This window comes from Pogoniulus pusillus, unplaced genomic scaffold (genome assembly GCF_015220805.1).
Source record: "Pogoniulus pusillus isolate bPogPus1 unplaced genomic scaffold, bPogPus1.pri scaffold_58_arrow_ctg1, whole genome shotgun sequence".
NCBI lineage: Eukaryota > Metazoa > Chordata > Aves > Piciformes > Lybiidae > Pogoniulus > Pogoniulus pusillus.
This window is the reverse complement of record NW_026974711.1, coordinates 880,292-897,658: the sequence shown is the minus strand read 5'-3', so window position 1 is coordinate 897,658 and position 17,367 is coordinate 880,292. Positions and strand designations below refer to the sequence as shown.

Genomic DNA, 17,367 nt, shown 5'->3' with positions numbered 1-17,367 from the left:
CTGATGGCACAAATGGCAGTGTGAGACCCCCACAGGTCCTCTCTGCCTCTCCCATCCTGCTCTAACCCTTCCTCTGCACAGAGCCTGCGGCTGCCAGCCTGGGCACACAGTGGCACCTAGTGGCACCAGAGCACTCCCTGCCTGGGCTCCAGCTGCCCTGCCAGCCCCAGCGCTTTCAGAGCTGCACCTCCCTGAAGCCCTGGAATTGGTGGGGCTGGAAAACACCTCCAGGAGCTCCATTCCAACCCAGCCTGCTCAGTGACTCTCTGACAGTTGTGGTCACTGCTGCCCAAAAGGAGCTGCAGTGCCCAGAGCAGGGCAGCAAGGCTGGGGAGGGGCCTGGGGCACAGCCCTGTGAGGAGAGGCTGAGGGAGCTGGGGGGGTGCAGCCTGCAGCAGAGGAGGCTCAGGGCAGAGCTCATTTCTGCCTGCAGCTGCCTGCAGGGAGGCTGTAGCCAGGTGGGGTTGGGCTCTGCTGCCAGGCAGGCAGGGCCAGGAGAAGGGGACACAGCCTGAAGCTGTGCCAGGGCAGGCTCAGGCTGGATGTTGTTAGGAAGTTGTTGTCAGAGAGAGTGATTGGTACTGGAATGGGCTGCCCAGGGAGGTGGTGCAGTGCCCATGGCTGGAGGTGTTGGTGCCAAGCCTGGCTGGGGCACTGAGTGCCATGGTCTGGTTGGTTGGGCAGGGCTGGGGGCTGGGTTGGGCTGGGGGAGCTTGGAGCTCTCTGCCAACCTGCTTGGTTCTATGAAGCTGCCTCCAAAGCAGCACCAATCCAGGCCTCAATTGGAATGCAAATGACCGAAGTTTATTTGAAGGTTGTGTAGTTAGCAGGAGTGTTAAGAGCAGAATATTTTACACCTCGAGTAGAGTTAAAGCTAAGAATGCAGTACAGAGAAAGCTAACAGCAAAGGGCATCCTCCCCCACTGCCAGGCCAAAGAAATGAAGTTTAAAACCCTTGAATGGGAGCAATCACAAAAGTTTCCTTGTCCAGACCCTTTTTTTTCCCCTCCCCCCATCCCATTCCAGCCCTAATTTCACAGCCACAACCAAGAAGGTTTATGGCAGATTGGCAGAAGCAGGATTGCAAAGCTGACAAAAGGCCTTCAAAACATTATCTGCACTTTAAAATGAACTCCCCAAGTTAAAAAAAAACCCAAATCAAAACCAAAAACCAACCCAACCCAACCCCTCCACTTCAAATCCATCTGAAATGTCCAAGTAATGCCCTGCAGGCTGCTGCAAAAGGGTTGCCTGCTCCTCAATCATCTGTGGGATGAGACAGCACTGCACTAGGGATGCTCCAGCTGTGGGCACACAGTTCCAGTTGCACAGAGGGAAGGGAAAGGAGCAGGAAGCCTTCAGCTGGCACTGGGCACACAGTTCCAGTTGCACAGAGGGAAGGGAAAGGAGCAGGAAGCCTTCAGCTGGCACTGGGCACACAGTTCCAGTTGCACAGAGGGAAGGGAAAGGAGCAGGAAGCCTTCAGCTGGCACTGGGCACACAGTTCCAGCTGCACAGAGGGAAGGGAAAGGAGCAGGAAGCCTTCAGCTGGCTGTGGGCACACAGTTCCAGCTGCAGAGAGGGAAGGGAAAGGAGCAGGAAGCCTTCAGCTGGCACTGGGCACACAGTTCCAGTTGCACAGAGGGAAGGGAAAGGAGCAGGAAGCCTTCAGCTGGCACTGGGCACACAGTTCCAGTTGCACAGGGGGAAGGGAAAGGAGCAGGAAGCCTTCAGCTGGCAGCCTGGATTGAGGAGGATCCCACTGCACCCAGGCAGGCGTCGGATGCTGAGCACACTGTGGGCGCTGTGATGCTGTTCAGAGCGATCCCAGCTGTGCCCTTTGCACCTCTTAAAGTGCATGAAGTTACCAAGCAGGCCAGAAAGTCCCTTTGAAATGGGTCCCTAAGCACTGCAGTAGCATCTGTAGTGGTCAGAGCAGTGTGCCAGAGCCTGTTCCACACCACCAGGTCGGAGTGTAGGGGGTGGTGTAAACTGTGAGTGAGATACGTTCTGGAGCTCCGAGAGGAGAGGGCGAGCAGGAGCACAGCACAGCTCCGTGCTCCTGGAGGGCAGCCACTACCTGTGGAGCCATCCCAGTGCCAGCTCCTTGCTCCCAAAGCACCTGGGCAAACTCTTTGCAGGCTTCCAGAGTCTTATTTCAAGTTGAGATGGTCTGCAGGGGAGATGTCCCTGGGTGGGGGTGTGCAGGTAGCATCGGTCTCGTGGAGGAGAGCTGCTGGTTAAAGCTAAAAACATCGATTGAAAAGGCCCAGCACCTGGCAGCAAGTCTTCTAGAAGGCAAATTTATTCTTCATCCTCCTCCTCCTCCTCCTCATAGTAACGATTCCTCTTGATCTGCTCCTCCACAGACAGATCCTCCACATCTTCCCCCTCCCAGAAACCAACGTCTTGGGATTTGCGGTTCTGGTTAGGGGACGAATCCTTAGCAGTCACATTGGCCAGGTTGGGATGTTTAGGAGACCTTGGTTCAAGGAATCCTTCCTTTTCCATTTCCTGCTCTTCCTCATCTGCACTCACCTGACCATTTTCCACCAAGGTCTGCACTGTTTTGGTACCAGATAATTCCTCTTCCTCCTCCTCCTCCTCCACGTTTCTTTCTTCGTCGCTCTGCATGTTCCTGTTCTCAGCCTTCTTTCCCTTTGGCTTTTTGACTGCTGCAGCCTCTCTCTCCAGCTCCTCACCCCTCCTCGACCTGTCTCTCTGTGCCCTGGGAGGAGAGGAGGAATTCTCTGCCCTGTGGCCTTTCACAGACAGGGTTCTGAAGGAGGCTGCGACGGTGAAGGGTCGGCTGCGCTCCTTCAGCGAGGAAGATCTCCTCAGCTTCTTCAGATCCAGGTCCACCTCCTCCAGCACGTCTGCCTTGGAACTCTCCTCCTCTGGGGGCCACTTGGGTTTGAGTACTTTGATGCCCTCCTCTAAGGCACTTCCTTGGATGCTCTGGTCGGAGGGAGGCGGCCAAGCGATGCGCAGCTTCTTGGTCTCTGCTGGTCTCTCCTCCCTGTCGGGCACAGCCGAAGCCTTTGCCTCCATGCTTGCTGCCAGGACTCCTACTTTGGCAATTGGAGCATCTTCTACTCCTGGGCTCTGAGGGTTTTCTGTTGCATTCCCACCGTGGATGGTTCTCTCCAGGGGTTCCTCACCTTCACTTTTGCCTGCCCACAGCTCCTTGTGCTGCTTGTGCCCGAAGCCTTCGTCGTAGTTGCCTTTAGATTTGAAGAGCTGATTGAAGTGAGGCTTGCAGTAGATGTTGCCCCGCAGGGACGCGTAGGTGCCCAGGCTGTTGGGGAGGACACAGAGTCAGGTGGGAATGTTCTGTCCCCAGCCACCCAAAGGCTCACACCTCCACCAGCCCAGCTTGCTTAAGGCCTGATCCAGCTTGGCTTTGAACACCCCCAAGGGAGGAGGCATCCACAACCTCCCTGGGCATCCTGTGCCAGTCTCTCCCCACCCTTGCTCTCGAGAATTCCTTCCTCATCTCCGCTCCAAATCTCCCCTCTCACAGCTCACTGTGCCTCACTCTGTCACTCCAAGCCCTTGTACAAAGTCCCTCCCCAGCTCTCCTTCAGCAACTGAAAGAAACACAGAACCAGGCAGGTTGGAAGAGAGCTCCAAGCTCCCCCAGCCCAACCCAGCCCCCAGCCCTGGCCAGTCACCCAGACCATGGCACTCAGTGCCCCAGCCAGGCTTGGCACCAACACCTCCAGCCATGGGCACTGCACCACCTCCCTGGGCAGCCCATTCCAGTGCCAATCACTCTCTCTGACAACAACTTCCTAACAACATCCAGCCTGAGCCTGCCCTGGCACAGCTTCAGGCTGTGTCCCCTTCTCCTGCCCCTGCCTGCCTGGCAGCAGAGCCCAACCCCACCTGGCTACAGCCTCCCTGCAGGCAGCTGCAGGCAGCAATGAGCTCTGCCCTGAGCCTCCTCTGCTGCAGGCTGCACACCCCCAGCTCCCTCAGCCTCTCCTCACAGGGCTGTGTTCCAGGCCCCTCCCCAGCCTTGCTGCCCTGCTCTGGGCACCTTCCAGCACCTCAACATCTCTCTGCAATGGAGGAGCCCAGAACTGGACACAGAACTCAAGGAGTGGTCTGAGCATTGCTGAGCACAGGGGCACAAGAACCTCCCTTGTCCTGCTGCCCACACTGCTCCTGAGCCAGCCCAGGATGTCATTGGCTCTGCTGCCCACCTGGGAAGGCTGCTCTAAGGTCTCCCCAGAGCCTTCTCCAGCCTGAGCAGCCCCAACTCTCCCACCCTGTCCCCGCAGAGGAGGTTCTTCAGCCTCTGCTCATCTTCGTGGCCATCTTCAGACCTGCTCCAACAGTTCCAGGTCTTTCTTGTGCTGGAGGCACCACAACTGGATGCAGTGCTGCAGGTGGGGTCTGAGCAGAACAGAGGTCAAGAGGGAAGCCCCAGAGGGCAGCCCAAGGCAGCAGGCAGCTTACCTGAGCTTGCTGTTGCAGTAGGAGCAGCGGAAGCAGCTGATGTGAAAGACCTGCTGGTTGGCAAAGAGCCTCTCCATGGGGTACACAGTCTTCTGGCAGCCAACACAGGTTTCCTTCATGGGCAGCTGGAATTTCTGTGGGAAAAAGAGGAAGCTTGTTGGCTGGGAGAGGAACCAGCTGCTGGGGAACTTGGTGTTGGTTCATGCACAGCTCCCAGAGCACACAAAAAAAGGTAAGCTGCAGCAATTCCTTCTCCACGCTGCTAACTCTGGGCTCTGGTGGGCAAACGAGCAGGGAGAGAGCCTGTGGCCTGCCAGCCAGCCAGGACTTTGCCCTGCTGAATTCCACAGCTCAAGCATCACAAAGTTGAGCAACAGTTGAGAAGGAACAATGAAAACAGCAGAGCTCAGTTAGAGCTCTGAGCCAGTCCCCCCCAAAAAGCTGCCTCGTCTCTCCCTGCAGCCTCAACTTTGCTTGATGGGAAAAGGAGGAAGAAATGTGGAGAGGTAAGAGCCAGAATGAGACTCAGCAAAACAAGTGGAGAAAGAGCTGAAGTGACCTCAGGAGGGGAAAAAAAACCCAAACAAAAGGTAGAGGGTGGGAAGGGAAAGGAGCAGAGCTCAGAGCAAAAGGTTGAGAGTAGGAAGGGAAAGGAGCAGAGCTCTGAGCCAGTCCCCCTCAAAAAGCTGCTTCATCTCTCCCTGCAGCCTCAACTTTCCTTGATGGGAAAAGGAGGAAGAAACATGGGGAGGTAAGAGCCAGAATGAGACTCAGCAAAACAAGTGGAGAAAGAGCTGAAGTGACCTCGGGAGGGGAAAAAAACCCAAACAAAAGGTAGAGGGTGGGAAGGGAAAGGAGCAGAGCTCTGAGCCAGTCCCCCCCAAAAAGCTGCTTCATCTCTCCCTGCAGCCTCAACTTTCCTTGATGGGAAAAGGAGGAAGAAACATGGGGAGGTAAGAGCCAGAATGAGACTCAGCAAAACAAGTGGAGAAAGAACTGAAGTGACCTCAGGAGGGGAAAAAAAACCCAAACAAAAGGTAAAGGGTGGGAAGGGAAAGGAGCACAGCTCAGAGCAAAAGGTTGAGAGTAGGAAGGGAAAGGAGCAGAGCTCTGAGCCAGTCCCCCCCAAAAAGCTGCTTCATCTCTCCCTGCAGCCTCAACTTTCCTTGATGGGAAAAGGAGGAAGAAACATGGGGAGGTAAAAGCCAGAATGAGACTCAGCAAAACAAGTGGAGAAAGAGCTGAAGTGACCTCGGGAGGGGAAAAAAACCCCAAACAAAAGGTAAAAGGTGGGAAGGGAAAAGAGCAGAGCTCAGAGCAAAAGGTAGAGGGTGGGAAGGGAAAGGAGCAGAGCTCAGAGCAAAAGGTAGAGGGTGGGAAGGGAAAGGAGCAGAGCTCAGAGCTCTGAGCCAGTCCCCCCCAAAAAAGCTGCTTCATCTCTCCCTGCAGCCTCAACTTTCCTTGATGGGAAAAGGAGGAAGAAACATGGGGAGGTAAGAGCCAGAATGAGACTCAGCAAAACAAGTGGAGAAAGAGCTGAAGTGACCTCGGGAGGGGAAAAAAAACCCAAACAAAAGGTAGAGGGTGGGAAGGGAAAGGAGCAGAGCTCTGAGCCAGTCCCCCCCAAAAAGCTGCTTCATCTTTCCCTGCAGCCTCAACTTTCCTTGATGGGAAAAGGAGGAAGAAACATGGGGAGGTAAGAGCCAGAATGAGACTCAGCAAAACAAGTGGAGAAAGAGCTGAAGTGACCTCAGGAGGGGAAAAAAAACCCAAACAAAAGGTAAAGGGTGGGAAGGGAAAGGAGCAGAACAGGCTGCTCAGTGGCTCCTCAGAGGAGGAAACAGCCTCAGCACAGACACAGGCAGCAGGAAACCCTCCTGACTTCATCTGTAAGCAATTCCAATTCTATCCCAAAGAAACTACACTCAGGTTTCAAGGCCATGCAGCCCTGAAAGTCTTAAAAGGGAACAGAGTTTTTGAGGTGCAAAAAAAAATCTCTTTCTGTGCTCACAAAGAATTTCCTGAAGAGTTCAGGGTAGGAGCAAACTTCAGCTGCCAGGAGCAAACTTCAGCTGCCAGGAGCAAACTTCAGCTGCCAGGAGCTGAGCATCGCTGCTGGGCTGCATGGCAACCAGCGGCAGCGTTCTGCACTGACAGCAGAGCAGACCTCTGCTGCCATTCACCTCTTGGGACCTCCTGAGTTTGGCCACCAGGGGAAAATAATTTAATGGAAGAATAAAAAAATAAAGCCCTAAATAACTGAAGAGCTAAAAAACAGCCTCAGGCTGCAGCTTGATCACAACCACTTCAGCTCACCCTGCGCAGCCGTGGTGCAGCGACAAAGAATTGCCTGCTCCAGAGCCACTGAAGAGCTTTAAAAGGGAAATGATGGGGAAAGAAAACAAACAGAAAGAATAAACCCCCCCAAAAAAAAACCAAAACCATAAACAAATGACCTGCTACAAGCTCACCACTAAAATGAAAAGAGGCAACCTGATGGCTAAAGCAAAGCAAAGAGAGCAGGAAGGTGACAGGAAGCCATAATTACACCCAGTTTATTCCTGCCAGACTAGGGAAGTTCTAACACACAAGGGGCTGATTGCTGAAGACAGAGCCAGCTGCAGTCACTTGTCACAGCCATCACAGCTGCAGTCACTTTGTCCCAGCCATCAGCTCTGCTGCCAGTTTCCTCACAGCTGAAGAGGTCTTTGCACTTGCAGGCATCGCTTGCAGCAGAGTCAAGCTCCGACTGCGAACGCAGCCTGACCAGTGGGAGCTGAGGGCTCCTCTGGCACCAATCCATCATCTCTAGGTGCTGCCAAAGGAGAGTTTTTGAGTCACTGAATGAAATCTGAGAGTTTGAGAGTGAAATCTGAGAGTTTGATGCAGATCTGCTCCCCAGAGGGAGCAAGGCAGCAGTCGTTTGCTTGCCCAGCAGAGCTCTCCCGGGCAGCTCGGTGACGTGGCAAGGGCTGGCTCCTGCTTCGGCAACCCATCCCCATCCCAGCAGAGCAACTTACTTGGGTAGCAATGAGCCCTATGGCTGATGGAGAGGCCTTTTGGGGTGTGAAGAGAGAGAGGTTCCTAGGAGCTACAGGAGGAAGGTGAAGCCCAATAAAATCTAAAGCACTTGAGAGAAAGCTGAGAGTTGAGCTCACATTAGGAGGGAAGCAGAAGGCAGGAGTAGAGGTTAGGAACCAAGAACAGGAAACAGAAGCTGGAAGAGACAAATAGGAACCATCCATGAATAAACAGCAGCTGGGTTTCTATCTCAGCTGTGCAGCATCTAAGGCAGTAACAAGGCAGAGGACTGAAATGGTTCTGGTGAAGACAAAGAGGTGGCCCAGAGGACCACAACACACACACAAGCCCTGGGCAGCTCCAACGCTTCAGCAGGCTGAGAGCGCCCCAAAGCCTTACAGGCAGCTCCAGTTCCACACAGTGGGAAGCTACAGCTCCCTGGGCTTGCTGAGGTCAGTGCTGCTCCTCCCAAAGATGGGGAAATGAACAAAGGCCCAGTTGTTTCCTCAGGAGTGAGGCAGGAAGCCTGGGGCAGCCCAGGCTACAGGGATCCCAAGTGCAGACAGCACACGTGATGGAGCAGCGTGGTCAAGCCTCCAGCACTGCTCCTGGTGCCTAAGGAGATTAGCAAACCACATTCCTGCAGGAGAACTTCTCCATCTGCTTTGTGCTTCACAGCTCCTGCCAAAGAAAATGGGACCTGCAAGAATCCCACAGGAGGTCTTTCTGATCCCTTGCAGTGCCCTTGTTACGAAGCAGAGCATGGCTCAGGTTGGAAAGCTGCTGGGAGCTCAACTCCTCCAACCTCCCCAGCGTGGGCAGGGACAGCTCTCAGCCAGACTCAGCTGCTCGAGGCCTCATCCATAGAATCATAGAATCAAGCAGGTTGGCAGAGAGCTCCAAGCTCATCCAGCCCAACCCAGCCCCCAGCCCTGGCCAATCACCCAGACCATGGCACTCAGTGCCCCAGCCAGGCTTGGCACCAACACCTCCAGCCATGGGCACTGCACCACCTCCCTGGGCAGCCCATTCCAGTGCCAATCACTCTCTCTGACAACAACTTCCTAACAACATCCAGCCTGAGCCTGCCCTGGCACAGCTTCAGGCTGTGTCCCCTTCTCCTGCCCCTGCCTGCCTGGCAGCAGAGCCCAACCCCACCTGGCTACAGCCTCCCTGCAGGCAGCTGCAGGCAGCAATCAGCTCTGCCCTGAGCCTCCTCTGCTGCAGGCTGCACCCCCCCAGCTCCCTCAGCCTCTCCTCACAGGGCTGTGCTCCAGGCCCCTCCCCAGCCTTGCTGCCCTGCTCTGGGCACCTTCCAGCACCTCAACATCTCTCTGCAATGGAGGAGCCCAGAACTGGACACAGCACTGCAGGGGTGGCCTGAGCAGTGCTGAGCACAGGGGCACAAGAACCTCCCTTGTCCTGCTGCCCACACTGCTCCTGAGCCAGCCCAGGATGCCATTGGCTCTGCTGCCCACCTGGGCATACTGCTGGCCTGCTCCTGAGCACCTCCAGGGAGGAGACAGCCACAGCCTCCCTGGGCAGCCTGTGCCAGAGTCTCACCACCCTCCCACTGAAGAGCAGCTGCCTCTGCCCAGGGACATGCTGCCAGCAAGCAGCTCCAGCAGCCTTTGCAGAGAGCCTGCCCAGCTGGAGATGCTTCTGCACCCCCAAGGGAACCCATTCTGAGGAGCACCAGCTCAGGACTGATGCAGTTCCTGGCAGCCCAAGTGTGACCATATTGGCCACATGAAGGCTTCTGACCATTAAACAGAGAAGCTGCTTGGTTTTGACCATCACCAAGATGGAAAAGCTGCTTTACCTTCACTGCTTTTGGCTGAGCTGCATCTGGTTTGGAGCCACTGCTGTGCTGCTTCATGCCCACAGCCTTCGGAGCCTCTGCCTCGTTCTCCAAGCCTTGTCCAGCTGAAGGAGCAGAGGAGGAAGAAGAGATCACTACAAAGGCTTAGAACCCACAGAAAGCTTCCACTCCTGAGCCCCAGGAGCACTGCTGCCAGCCAAGGACTAAGACATTTTGTCTTCCAATACCCTGTTAAACCCTTAGATCTTGAACACCTCCAAGAGACTGAGACTGGAGAGGATGGAAACATTCTGGAGAGGGTAGGAGGGTCCCAAAGAGGTTGGGGATGTCCCCTCCCTGCAGGTGTCCAAGGCCAGGCTGGATGAGGTCTTGAACAACCTGGGCTGGTGGGAGGTGTCCCTGCCCATCACAAGGAGGTGATGAGCTTGAAGGTCCCTTCCAACCCAGCCCATTCCATGGCTCTATGAAGAGCCTGGAGAGGAGAAGCCTTAGAGGAGACCTTGGAGTGGCCTTCCAGGATCTGAAGGGAGCTACAGGAAGGCTGGGGAGGGACTATTGAGAAGGGCTTGGGATGACAGGAGGAGGAATGGGTTGGAACTGGCAGAGGGGGAGATTGAAAGTGGATGTGAGGAAGAAGTGAGGGTGGTGAGAGGCTGGCACAGGGTGAGGGTGATGAGAGCCTGGCACAGGTTTCCCAGGGAGGTTGTGGAGCACAGAAGCACAGAATGGGATCAAAGATCCCATTCTGTGCTTCTGTGCTCCACAACCTCCCTGCAGGTGTTCAGGACCAGCTTGGATGAGGCCTTAACCAACTTCTTGTAGCTGAAGCTGTCCCTACCCATGTCAGATGGGGGGTTTGGAACTGGCTGAGCTTTTCAGCTCACTTCCAACCTGAACCATTCTCTGATCCACAGCAATCAGGAGCTGCAGGCTCTTAGAATTGCAGCTGCAAACAATCTTCTGAAGCTGAAAAATTCCTGTTCAGGTTGGAGTGAGGCCCAGGGCAGAGTCTTGAGTGCAAGGCAGGATCTGACAGGTCCAATTCATCACCTGTCAGGACTGAGCTGCACCCAGCTGAGCAGTCAGAGCTTGTGCCCAGCCCCATGTGCTCTGCTCTTGCTGGGGTAGCTGAATGCTTACCGTTGTCATCCTCCAGAAGAGCAGAGTGGGAAGCCAAAGTGTTGTCACCTGCAGCACCCTGCAAGAGAGCAGCAGACAATGAGCAGCTCTGACCTGCAGCCTGAGTCACACAATAGGCACTTGGCCACTCTCAGCCCCAGACCAGCCACACTGAGCTGCATCTGAAGCTGCTTTTTGCTGTGTAAGGCACAAGGCAGGGCCCAGCTGGCTGCCAGCAGAGTGAGTCCTTGTTCCAGCCTCAGGATTTCATAGCTTTTGCCATGTTCAGGCCCTCTGCCCTGGTGCTGGCACACACCAGCATCCTGCTCTGCTTTCCCAAACACCTGCAGCTTGGACACCTCCAGCCTGCAGATTTTCTGCTGGCACCTCCTGGGTGGCACTGAGTGCAGCCTCAGCAAGGCTGCTGCCCACACCAAGCTGTGTGGTGCAGCAGACAGGCTGGAGGGCAGGGATGGCATCCAGAGGGACCTGGACAGGATGGAGTAGTGGGCACAAGCCAAGCTCAGGAGGTTCAATGAGACCAAGTGCAAGGTCCTGCAGCTGGGTCGAGGCAATGCCAAGCACCAATGCAGGCTGGGCAGTGCCAGGCTGGAGAGCAGCCCTGAGGAGAGAGCCTTGGGGGTGCTGCTGCTGGAGGAGAAGCTCAGCAGGAGCCAGCAGTGTGCACTTGCAGCCCAGAGAGCCAAGCAGAGCCTGGGCTGCAGCAGCAGCAGTGTGGCCAGCAGGGCCAGGGAGGGGATTCTGCCCCTCTGCTCTGCTCTGCTGAGAGCCCACCTGGAGTCCTGCATCCAGCTCTGGAGCCCCTGGGCCAAGAGGGCTGTGGAGATGCTGGAGAGTGTCCAGAGCAGTGCCAGGAGGATGCTGAGAGGCTGCAGCAGCTCTGCTGTGAGCACAGCCTGAAAGAGTTGGGGCTGTGCAGGCTGGAGCAGAGGAGGCTCCCAGGTGACCTTCTTGTGGCCTGCCAGGACCTGAAGTGGGCTCCAAAAACGCTGGGGAGGGACTTTTGAGGCTGTGAGGGAGTGGCAGGACTGGGGGGAATGGAGCAAAGCTGGAGGTGAGGAGAGCCAGGCTGGAGGTGAGGAGGAAGTTGTTGAGCATGAGAGTGGTGAGAGGCTGGAATGGGTTGCCCAGGGAGGGGGTTGAGGCCCCATGGCTGGAAGGTTGGAAGGGACCACAAGGATCAGGCAGTGCCAAGCCCCCTGCCATGCCCAGGTACACCCTACCCTAGAGCAGGCTGCCCACAGCCTCATCCAGCCTGGCCTGAAACATCTCCATCAATGAAATAAAATGAAACAAAACCAATTCAAAGCCAACCCAACCCAGCTGTGGTTCCAAGGCAGTGCCAGCAGCTCCTGCCCACACCTCAGACCAAGCCCCTGAGGCCATTTCTTTCTGGGCTGTGGCACTGCTGCTGTTCAATCAAATCGTTTGAAGCAGCTACCCTGAGAAACTAAACTGCTGTAACCTGATTAGCTGCAAATCATCCCTAATGGAAAGGTCCAGGGCAAGCAGCTGAAGGCTGCAAATTAATGAGGTCAGGAGGAAGCAAATTCCAGACATGAACATGCTCTGCTGAGGAGAAGCATTGGGAGACTGGGAAGTGCCTCAGCCTGGTTCTGAGGCTGTTGGAGTCACAGCTCTGGCTGCTCAACCTCTCACAGATCCATAGAGTCATGCAATGGTTTCAGTTGGAAGGGACCTTAAAGGTCAGCCAGTGCCAACCCCCATGCCATGGGCAGGGACACTGCCAGCAGCCCAGCTTGCCCCAGGTCTCATCCAGTCTAACTTTAACACCCCCAGGGAGGGAGCATCCACAACCCCCCCTGGGCAACCTGTGCCAGTGTCTGCCCCCCCTCACTCTCCAGGATTTCCTGCTCACCTGAGTGGGCACAATCCCAAGCACAGCTCCAGGCTGGGTGGGGAATGGCTGAGAGCAGCTCTGAGGAACAGGACCTGGGGGTCTGGGGTGATGCAAAGCTCCACAGGAGCCTGCAGGGTGAGTGCAGCCCAGACACAAGCCTGTGCTGGGCTGCAGCCAGAGCAGTGTGGGCACAGGGCAAGGGAGGGGATTCTGCCCCTTGGCTCTGCTCTCCTCAGCCCCCACCTGCAGTCCTGGGGGCAGTTCTGCAGCCCCCAGCACAAGCAGCACATGGAAGGGTTGGAGCCAGCCCAGAGGAGGCCACCAAGATGCTGAGAGGGCTGCAGCAGCTCTGCTCTGAGCACAGGCTGAGAGAGTTGGGGCTGTGCAGGCTGGAGAGGAGAAGGCTTGGAGGGGACCTTGGAGTGGCCTTGCAGGGTGTGAAGGGAGCTGCAGGAGGGCTGGGGAGGGACTGTTGAGAAGGTCTGGGAATGGCAGGAGGAGGAGGAGGAATGGGTTTGGAGTGGCAGAGGGGAGATTGAAAGTGAGTGTGAGGAAGAAGTGAGGGTGGTGAGAGCCTGGCAGAGGTTGAGGGTGGTGAGAGCCTGGCACAGGTTTCCCAGGGAGGTTGTGGAGCACAGAAGCACAGAATGGGATCAAAGATCCCATTCTGTGCTTCTGTGCTCCACAACCTCCCTGCAGGTGATCAGGACCAGCTTGGATGAGGCTTTGAGTGACCTGTTCCAGTGGGAGCTGTCCCTGCCCATGGCAAGGGTTTGGCACTGGATAACCTTTAAGGTCCCTTCCAACCCAAACCATTCTCTGAGTCTATGAACCACCTGAAGTGGCATCCTTGTGCACATCTTACCTTCTCCCCATCCTGCCAGGAAATGCAGTCCTCAAGCCTTGGTGCCACATTCTCCTTCTGCTCAGATCTGTAATGCTCCAGTCCACCCTCACTGGCTTGAATCTCACTCTACAGGACAAAGCACTTGAAAGGTGACAGGTTCTTGTCCCCAGGACACCACTCACACAGTGGTCCTTAGGGGAGAGGGCATCAAAATCTACACAGACTTGGGAGGTGATGAATTCTAGAAGAGAAGGCTCCAGGGAGACCTTAGAGCAACCTTCCAGGACCTGAAGTAGCTACAGGAGAGCTGGGGAAGGACTTTTGACAAGGGCTGGGAGTTCCAGGACAAGGACAATGGATTTGAGCTGGGAGAGGGGAGATGGAGACTGGAGATGAGGAAGGAATTCTGGAGAGTGAGGGTGGGGAGAGCCTGGGCACAGGTTTGCCCAGGGAGGCTGTGACTGCCCTGGGCAAGGGCCTGGCTGAGCTTTGAGGTCCCAAGGGCCCTGGCTGAGCTTTGAGGTCCCAAGGGCCCTGGCTGAGCTTTGAGGTCCCAAAGGCACTGGGTGAGCTTTGAGGTCCCAAGGGCCCTGGCTAAGCTTTGAGGTCCCAAAGGCACTGGGTGAGCTTTGAGGTCCCAAGGGCCCTGGGTGAGCTTTGAGGTCCCAAAGGCACTGGCTGAGCTTTGAGGTCCCAAAGGCACTGGCTGAGCTTTGAGGTCCCAAAGGCACTGGCTGAGCTTTGAGGTCCCAAAGGCACTGGCTGAGCTTTGAGGTCCCAAAGGCACTGGCTGAGCTTTGAGGTCCCAAAGGCACTGGCTGAGCTTTGAGGTCCCAAGGGCCCTGGCTGAGCTTTGAGGTCCCAAAGGCACTGGCTGAGCTTTGAGGTCCCAAAGGCACTGGGTGAGCTTTGAGGTCCCAAGGGCCCTGGCTGAGCTTTGAGGTCCCAAGGGCCCTGGCTGAGCTTTGAGGTCCCAAGGGCCCTGGCTGAGCTTTGAGGTCCCTTCCAACCTAAACCATTCTATAAGGGGAGAAACAGACTGGAGGTGAGGAAGAACTTCTGGAGAGTGAAGGTGGGGAGAGAGTGGCACAGGGTGAGGGTGGGGAGAGAGTGGCACAGGGTGAGGGTGGGGAGACCCTGGCACAGGTTTCCCAGGGAGGTTGTGGAGCACAGAAGCACCCAATGTGATCTTTGATCACATTGGGTGCTTCTGTGCTCCACAACCTCCCTGAAGGTGTTCAGGACCAGGCTGGATGTGGCCCTGAGCAAGCTGTGCTGGTGAGAAGTGTCCCTGCCCACAGCAGGAGGTTGGCACTGGCTGACCTTTAAGGTCCCTCTCTCAACCCAACCCATTCTGAGTTGCCTCTGCAGAGCTGTCCTGCAGCATTTCTGTGCTTTGAGGCAATTCAGCACTTTCCAACCAGCTTCTTTGTCTCTACCTTCAAGCTTCCTGTTTGGAAATCACCTCTCCTTTTCTCCTGCTCAGTCCACACCTCCCTGCCCCACAGCATTAACTCCTCAGCTGACACTTCAGGGCAAGCACTACCCCAGAGCACTGAGGACTGCAACTCGACATGAAAGCAAACCCACAGAAGCTTCCCCACTCCACTCCAAACTCACAATGCTGCTGTTTACTGAGAGGTTTTGTTCCTGACCAACTGCCTCCTTGAAGGTCTTCACAAGAGACTCTTTCAGGCTGATGAAAGCAGCCCCACAGAGCCCAGCTGAACCTCGTGGCTCCTGCACTGCCACAGGACTCCTGTTGCCCTCCACAGGGCATCAGGCACCAGCAGCATCAGCAGCCTGCTGGATTGCCACATGGGGTGGGGATGGAGCTGAAGGGCAGAGCTGGGATGTGCAGATCTCTGACTGCCCTTCTCCATCCCAGCTCCAGAGGAGGGCACAGAGGGTTGTGGTATCTCCCCTGTGGGGACAGGCTGAGGGAGCTGGGACTGTTCAAGGAGGGCAGGCTGGGCTAGATGGATCATAGAACCCAGCAGGGTGGAAGAGAGCTCCAAGCTCCCCCAGCCCAACCCAGCACCCAGCCCTAACCAATCACCCAGAGCATGGCACTAAGTGCCCCAGCCAGGCTTGGCACCAACACCTCCAGCCATGGGCACTGCACCACCTCCCTGGGCAGCCCATTCCAGTGCCAATCACTCTCTCTGACAACAACTTCCTAACAACATCCAGCCTCAGCCTGCCCTGGCACAGCTTCAGGCTGTGTCCCCTTCTCCTGGCCCTGGCTGCCTGGCAGCAGAGCCCAACCCCACCTGGCTACAGCCTCCCTGCAGGCAGCAATCAGCTCTGCCCTGAGCCTCCTCTGCTGCAGGCTGCACCCCCCCAGCTCCCTCAGCCTCTCCTCACAGGGCTGTGCTCCAGGCCCCTCCCCAGCCTTGCTGCCCTGCTCTGGGCACCTTCCAGCACCTCAACAGCTCTCTGCAATGGAGGAGCCCAGAACTGGGCACAGCACTCCAGGGGTGGCCTGAGCAGTGCTGAGCACAGGGGCACAAGAACCTCCCTTGTCCTGCTGCCCACACTGCTCCTGAGCCAGCCCAGGATGCCATTGGCTCTGCTGCCCACCTGGGCACACTGCTGCCTCCTCTGCAGCTACTATACTGAAGGTGTCCCTGTCCATGGCAGGGGGTCAGAACTAGATACCTCCAAGGTCTCTTTCCAACCCAACCCACTCCACCACTCTCTGATGTCTCCCCTCCCTTCCTTTCCTGCACACAATGATTGCTTCTCACTGACCAGCTGTAAAAGCCTCTCTCAGTTTGAACCCAGCCTTTGCCTTCCCTTAGTGAGGGTGGTGAGAGACTGGCACAGGTTGAGGGTGGAGAGAGCCTGGTACAGGTTGAGGGTGGAGAGAGCCTGGCACAGGTTGAGGGTGGAGAGAGCCTGGCACAGGTTTCCCAGGGAGGTTGTGGAGCACAGAAGCACAGAATGGGATCTTTGATCCCATTCTGTGCTTCTGTGCTCCACAACCTCCCTGGAGGTGCTCAAGTCTAGGTTGGATAAGTCCTTGAGTGACCTGTTCTAGCTGAAGCTGTCCCTGCCTATGGCAGGGGGTTGGAACTGGCTGAGCTTTGAGCTCCCTCCCAACCTAACCCATTCTATGATAGGAGCCCTCAGTTGCTGTGTCAGCAGGGCAGGAGGATGCCAAACAGCTTTAGAAGGGCTGCAGATCTTTGGTCTCCCACTGCTGTTTGCTCCATCCTCTCTCTCTGCTGCCCTGGGCAAGCTGCCAGGCCAGAATCAAAAGGGGTTCTTTGCCAAACTGGCCCAAACTGGTGGCCTTGAAGGTTTGCCAACAAGAGTCCAGAGACTCTCTTGCCACTGGGACACCACTTGGTGGTTCTGCTCCCACCCTGAGCTGCACACTGGGAAAAGGCAAAGCCAGCAAAGTGAAACCAGCAGAGAATGGGGAGCAGAAATCAGCCCTCAGCAGCTCACCAGATGTGGGGCACTGGCCCCAGTGATGCCACTCAGCAGGGAACTTTGCTCAGCTTTCCTCCCAAGGGCTGGAGAAGTCGACCCCCCCTGTGACAGGCAGCAACCACTTCAGCTGGGGAGAGCCTTTTGCCCCTCTGCAAAGACTCCCTGGAAGCCCAGAGAGCCTCCTCAAGCCCCCAGCTGATGTTGCTGGCTCTCATGCCCACTGCAAGCTCTCTACCTGTAAAAGGCCTCTTTAGATGTCCTACTCTGGCTAACAAAAGTCATCTTCAGGCACCAAGAGTCTCCTCACCAAGCCAAACTCCCAGGCAGGCAGTTCAAGCACTTTGGAACCCAAGCTGAGCCTCCTGGGATCCCTCCAGCTGCAGCTCCTCGCCACGAGCGTGGAGCTCTGCAGCTGGAAAGGAACAACCTGCTGCATGAAGGGGTGGGAGATGGCATGGGCTTGGCACAGGGCAGGCTGGCACAGGTGACAGGACAGACTTACCATGGCAGTGAGGCCTGGGGAGGTGCCCTGCTTGGACACAGCTGCCTGGTACTTGGCCAGCCTGTCCTTTATCGACGTCTCTGTCAAACGAGGCAGCTCCAGGCTCTTCTTGCTCTCTGCCTTCTCTGGGCTGGTGTCCACAAGACAGCCTGCAGAAAGAAGCCAAGGGCTGACTCCCAGGGCCAGCAGCAGACCTGTCTGCATCTCTGCTGCCATTTCTGCTGTCAGGGAGGTGGAAAAAGCAGCTCCTGTGACCGCTCTGCCGTTGC

General features: G+C 56.3%; 1 protein-coding gene across 3 annotated transcripts in view; it reads right to left on the bottom strand.

The window, feature by feature from the left end:
• Positions 1-782: 782 nt before the first annotated feature.
• LIMA1 (LIM domain and actin binding 1) overlaps positions 783-17,367 on the bottom strand; it is a 34,600-nt gene continuing 18,015 nt past the window's right edge. For 2 of the 3 annotated variants that reach the window (XM_064141564.1, XM_064141565.1), the window contains exons 6-11: positions 17,099-17,247; positions 13,174-13,281; positions 10,448-10,505; positions 9,308-9,411; positions 4,465-4,598; positions 783-3,298 (exon numbers count right to left, since the gene is read on the bottom strand). In XM_064141564.1, the coding sequence (XP_063997634.1) occupies positions 2,305-3,298; positions 4,465-4,598; positions 9,308-9,411; positions 10,448-10,505; positions 13,174-13,281; positions 17,099-17,247 (1,547 nt within the window). In that variant the 3' untranslated portion in view covers positions 783-2,304. The remainder of the gene's footprint in view (positions 3,299-4,464; positions 4,599-9,307; positions 9,412-10,447; positions 10,506-13,173; positions 13,282-17,098; positions 17,248-17,367) is intronic. The other variant, XM_064141566.1, reaches the window with a different exon arrangement.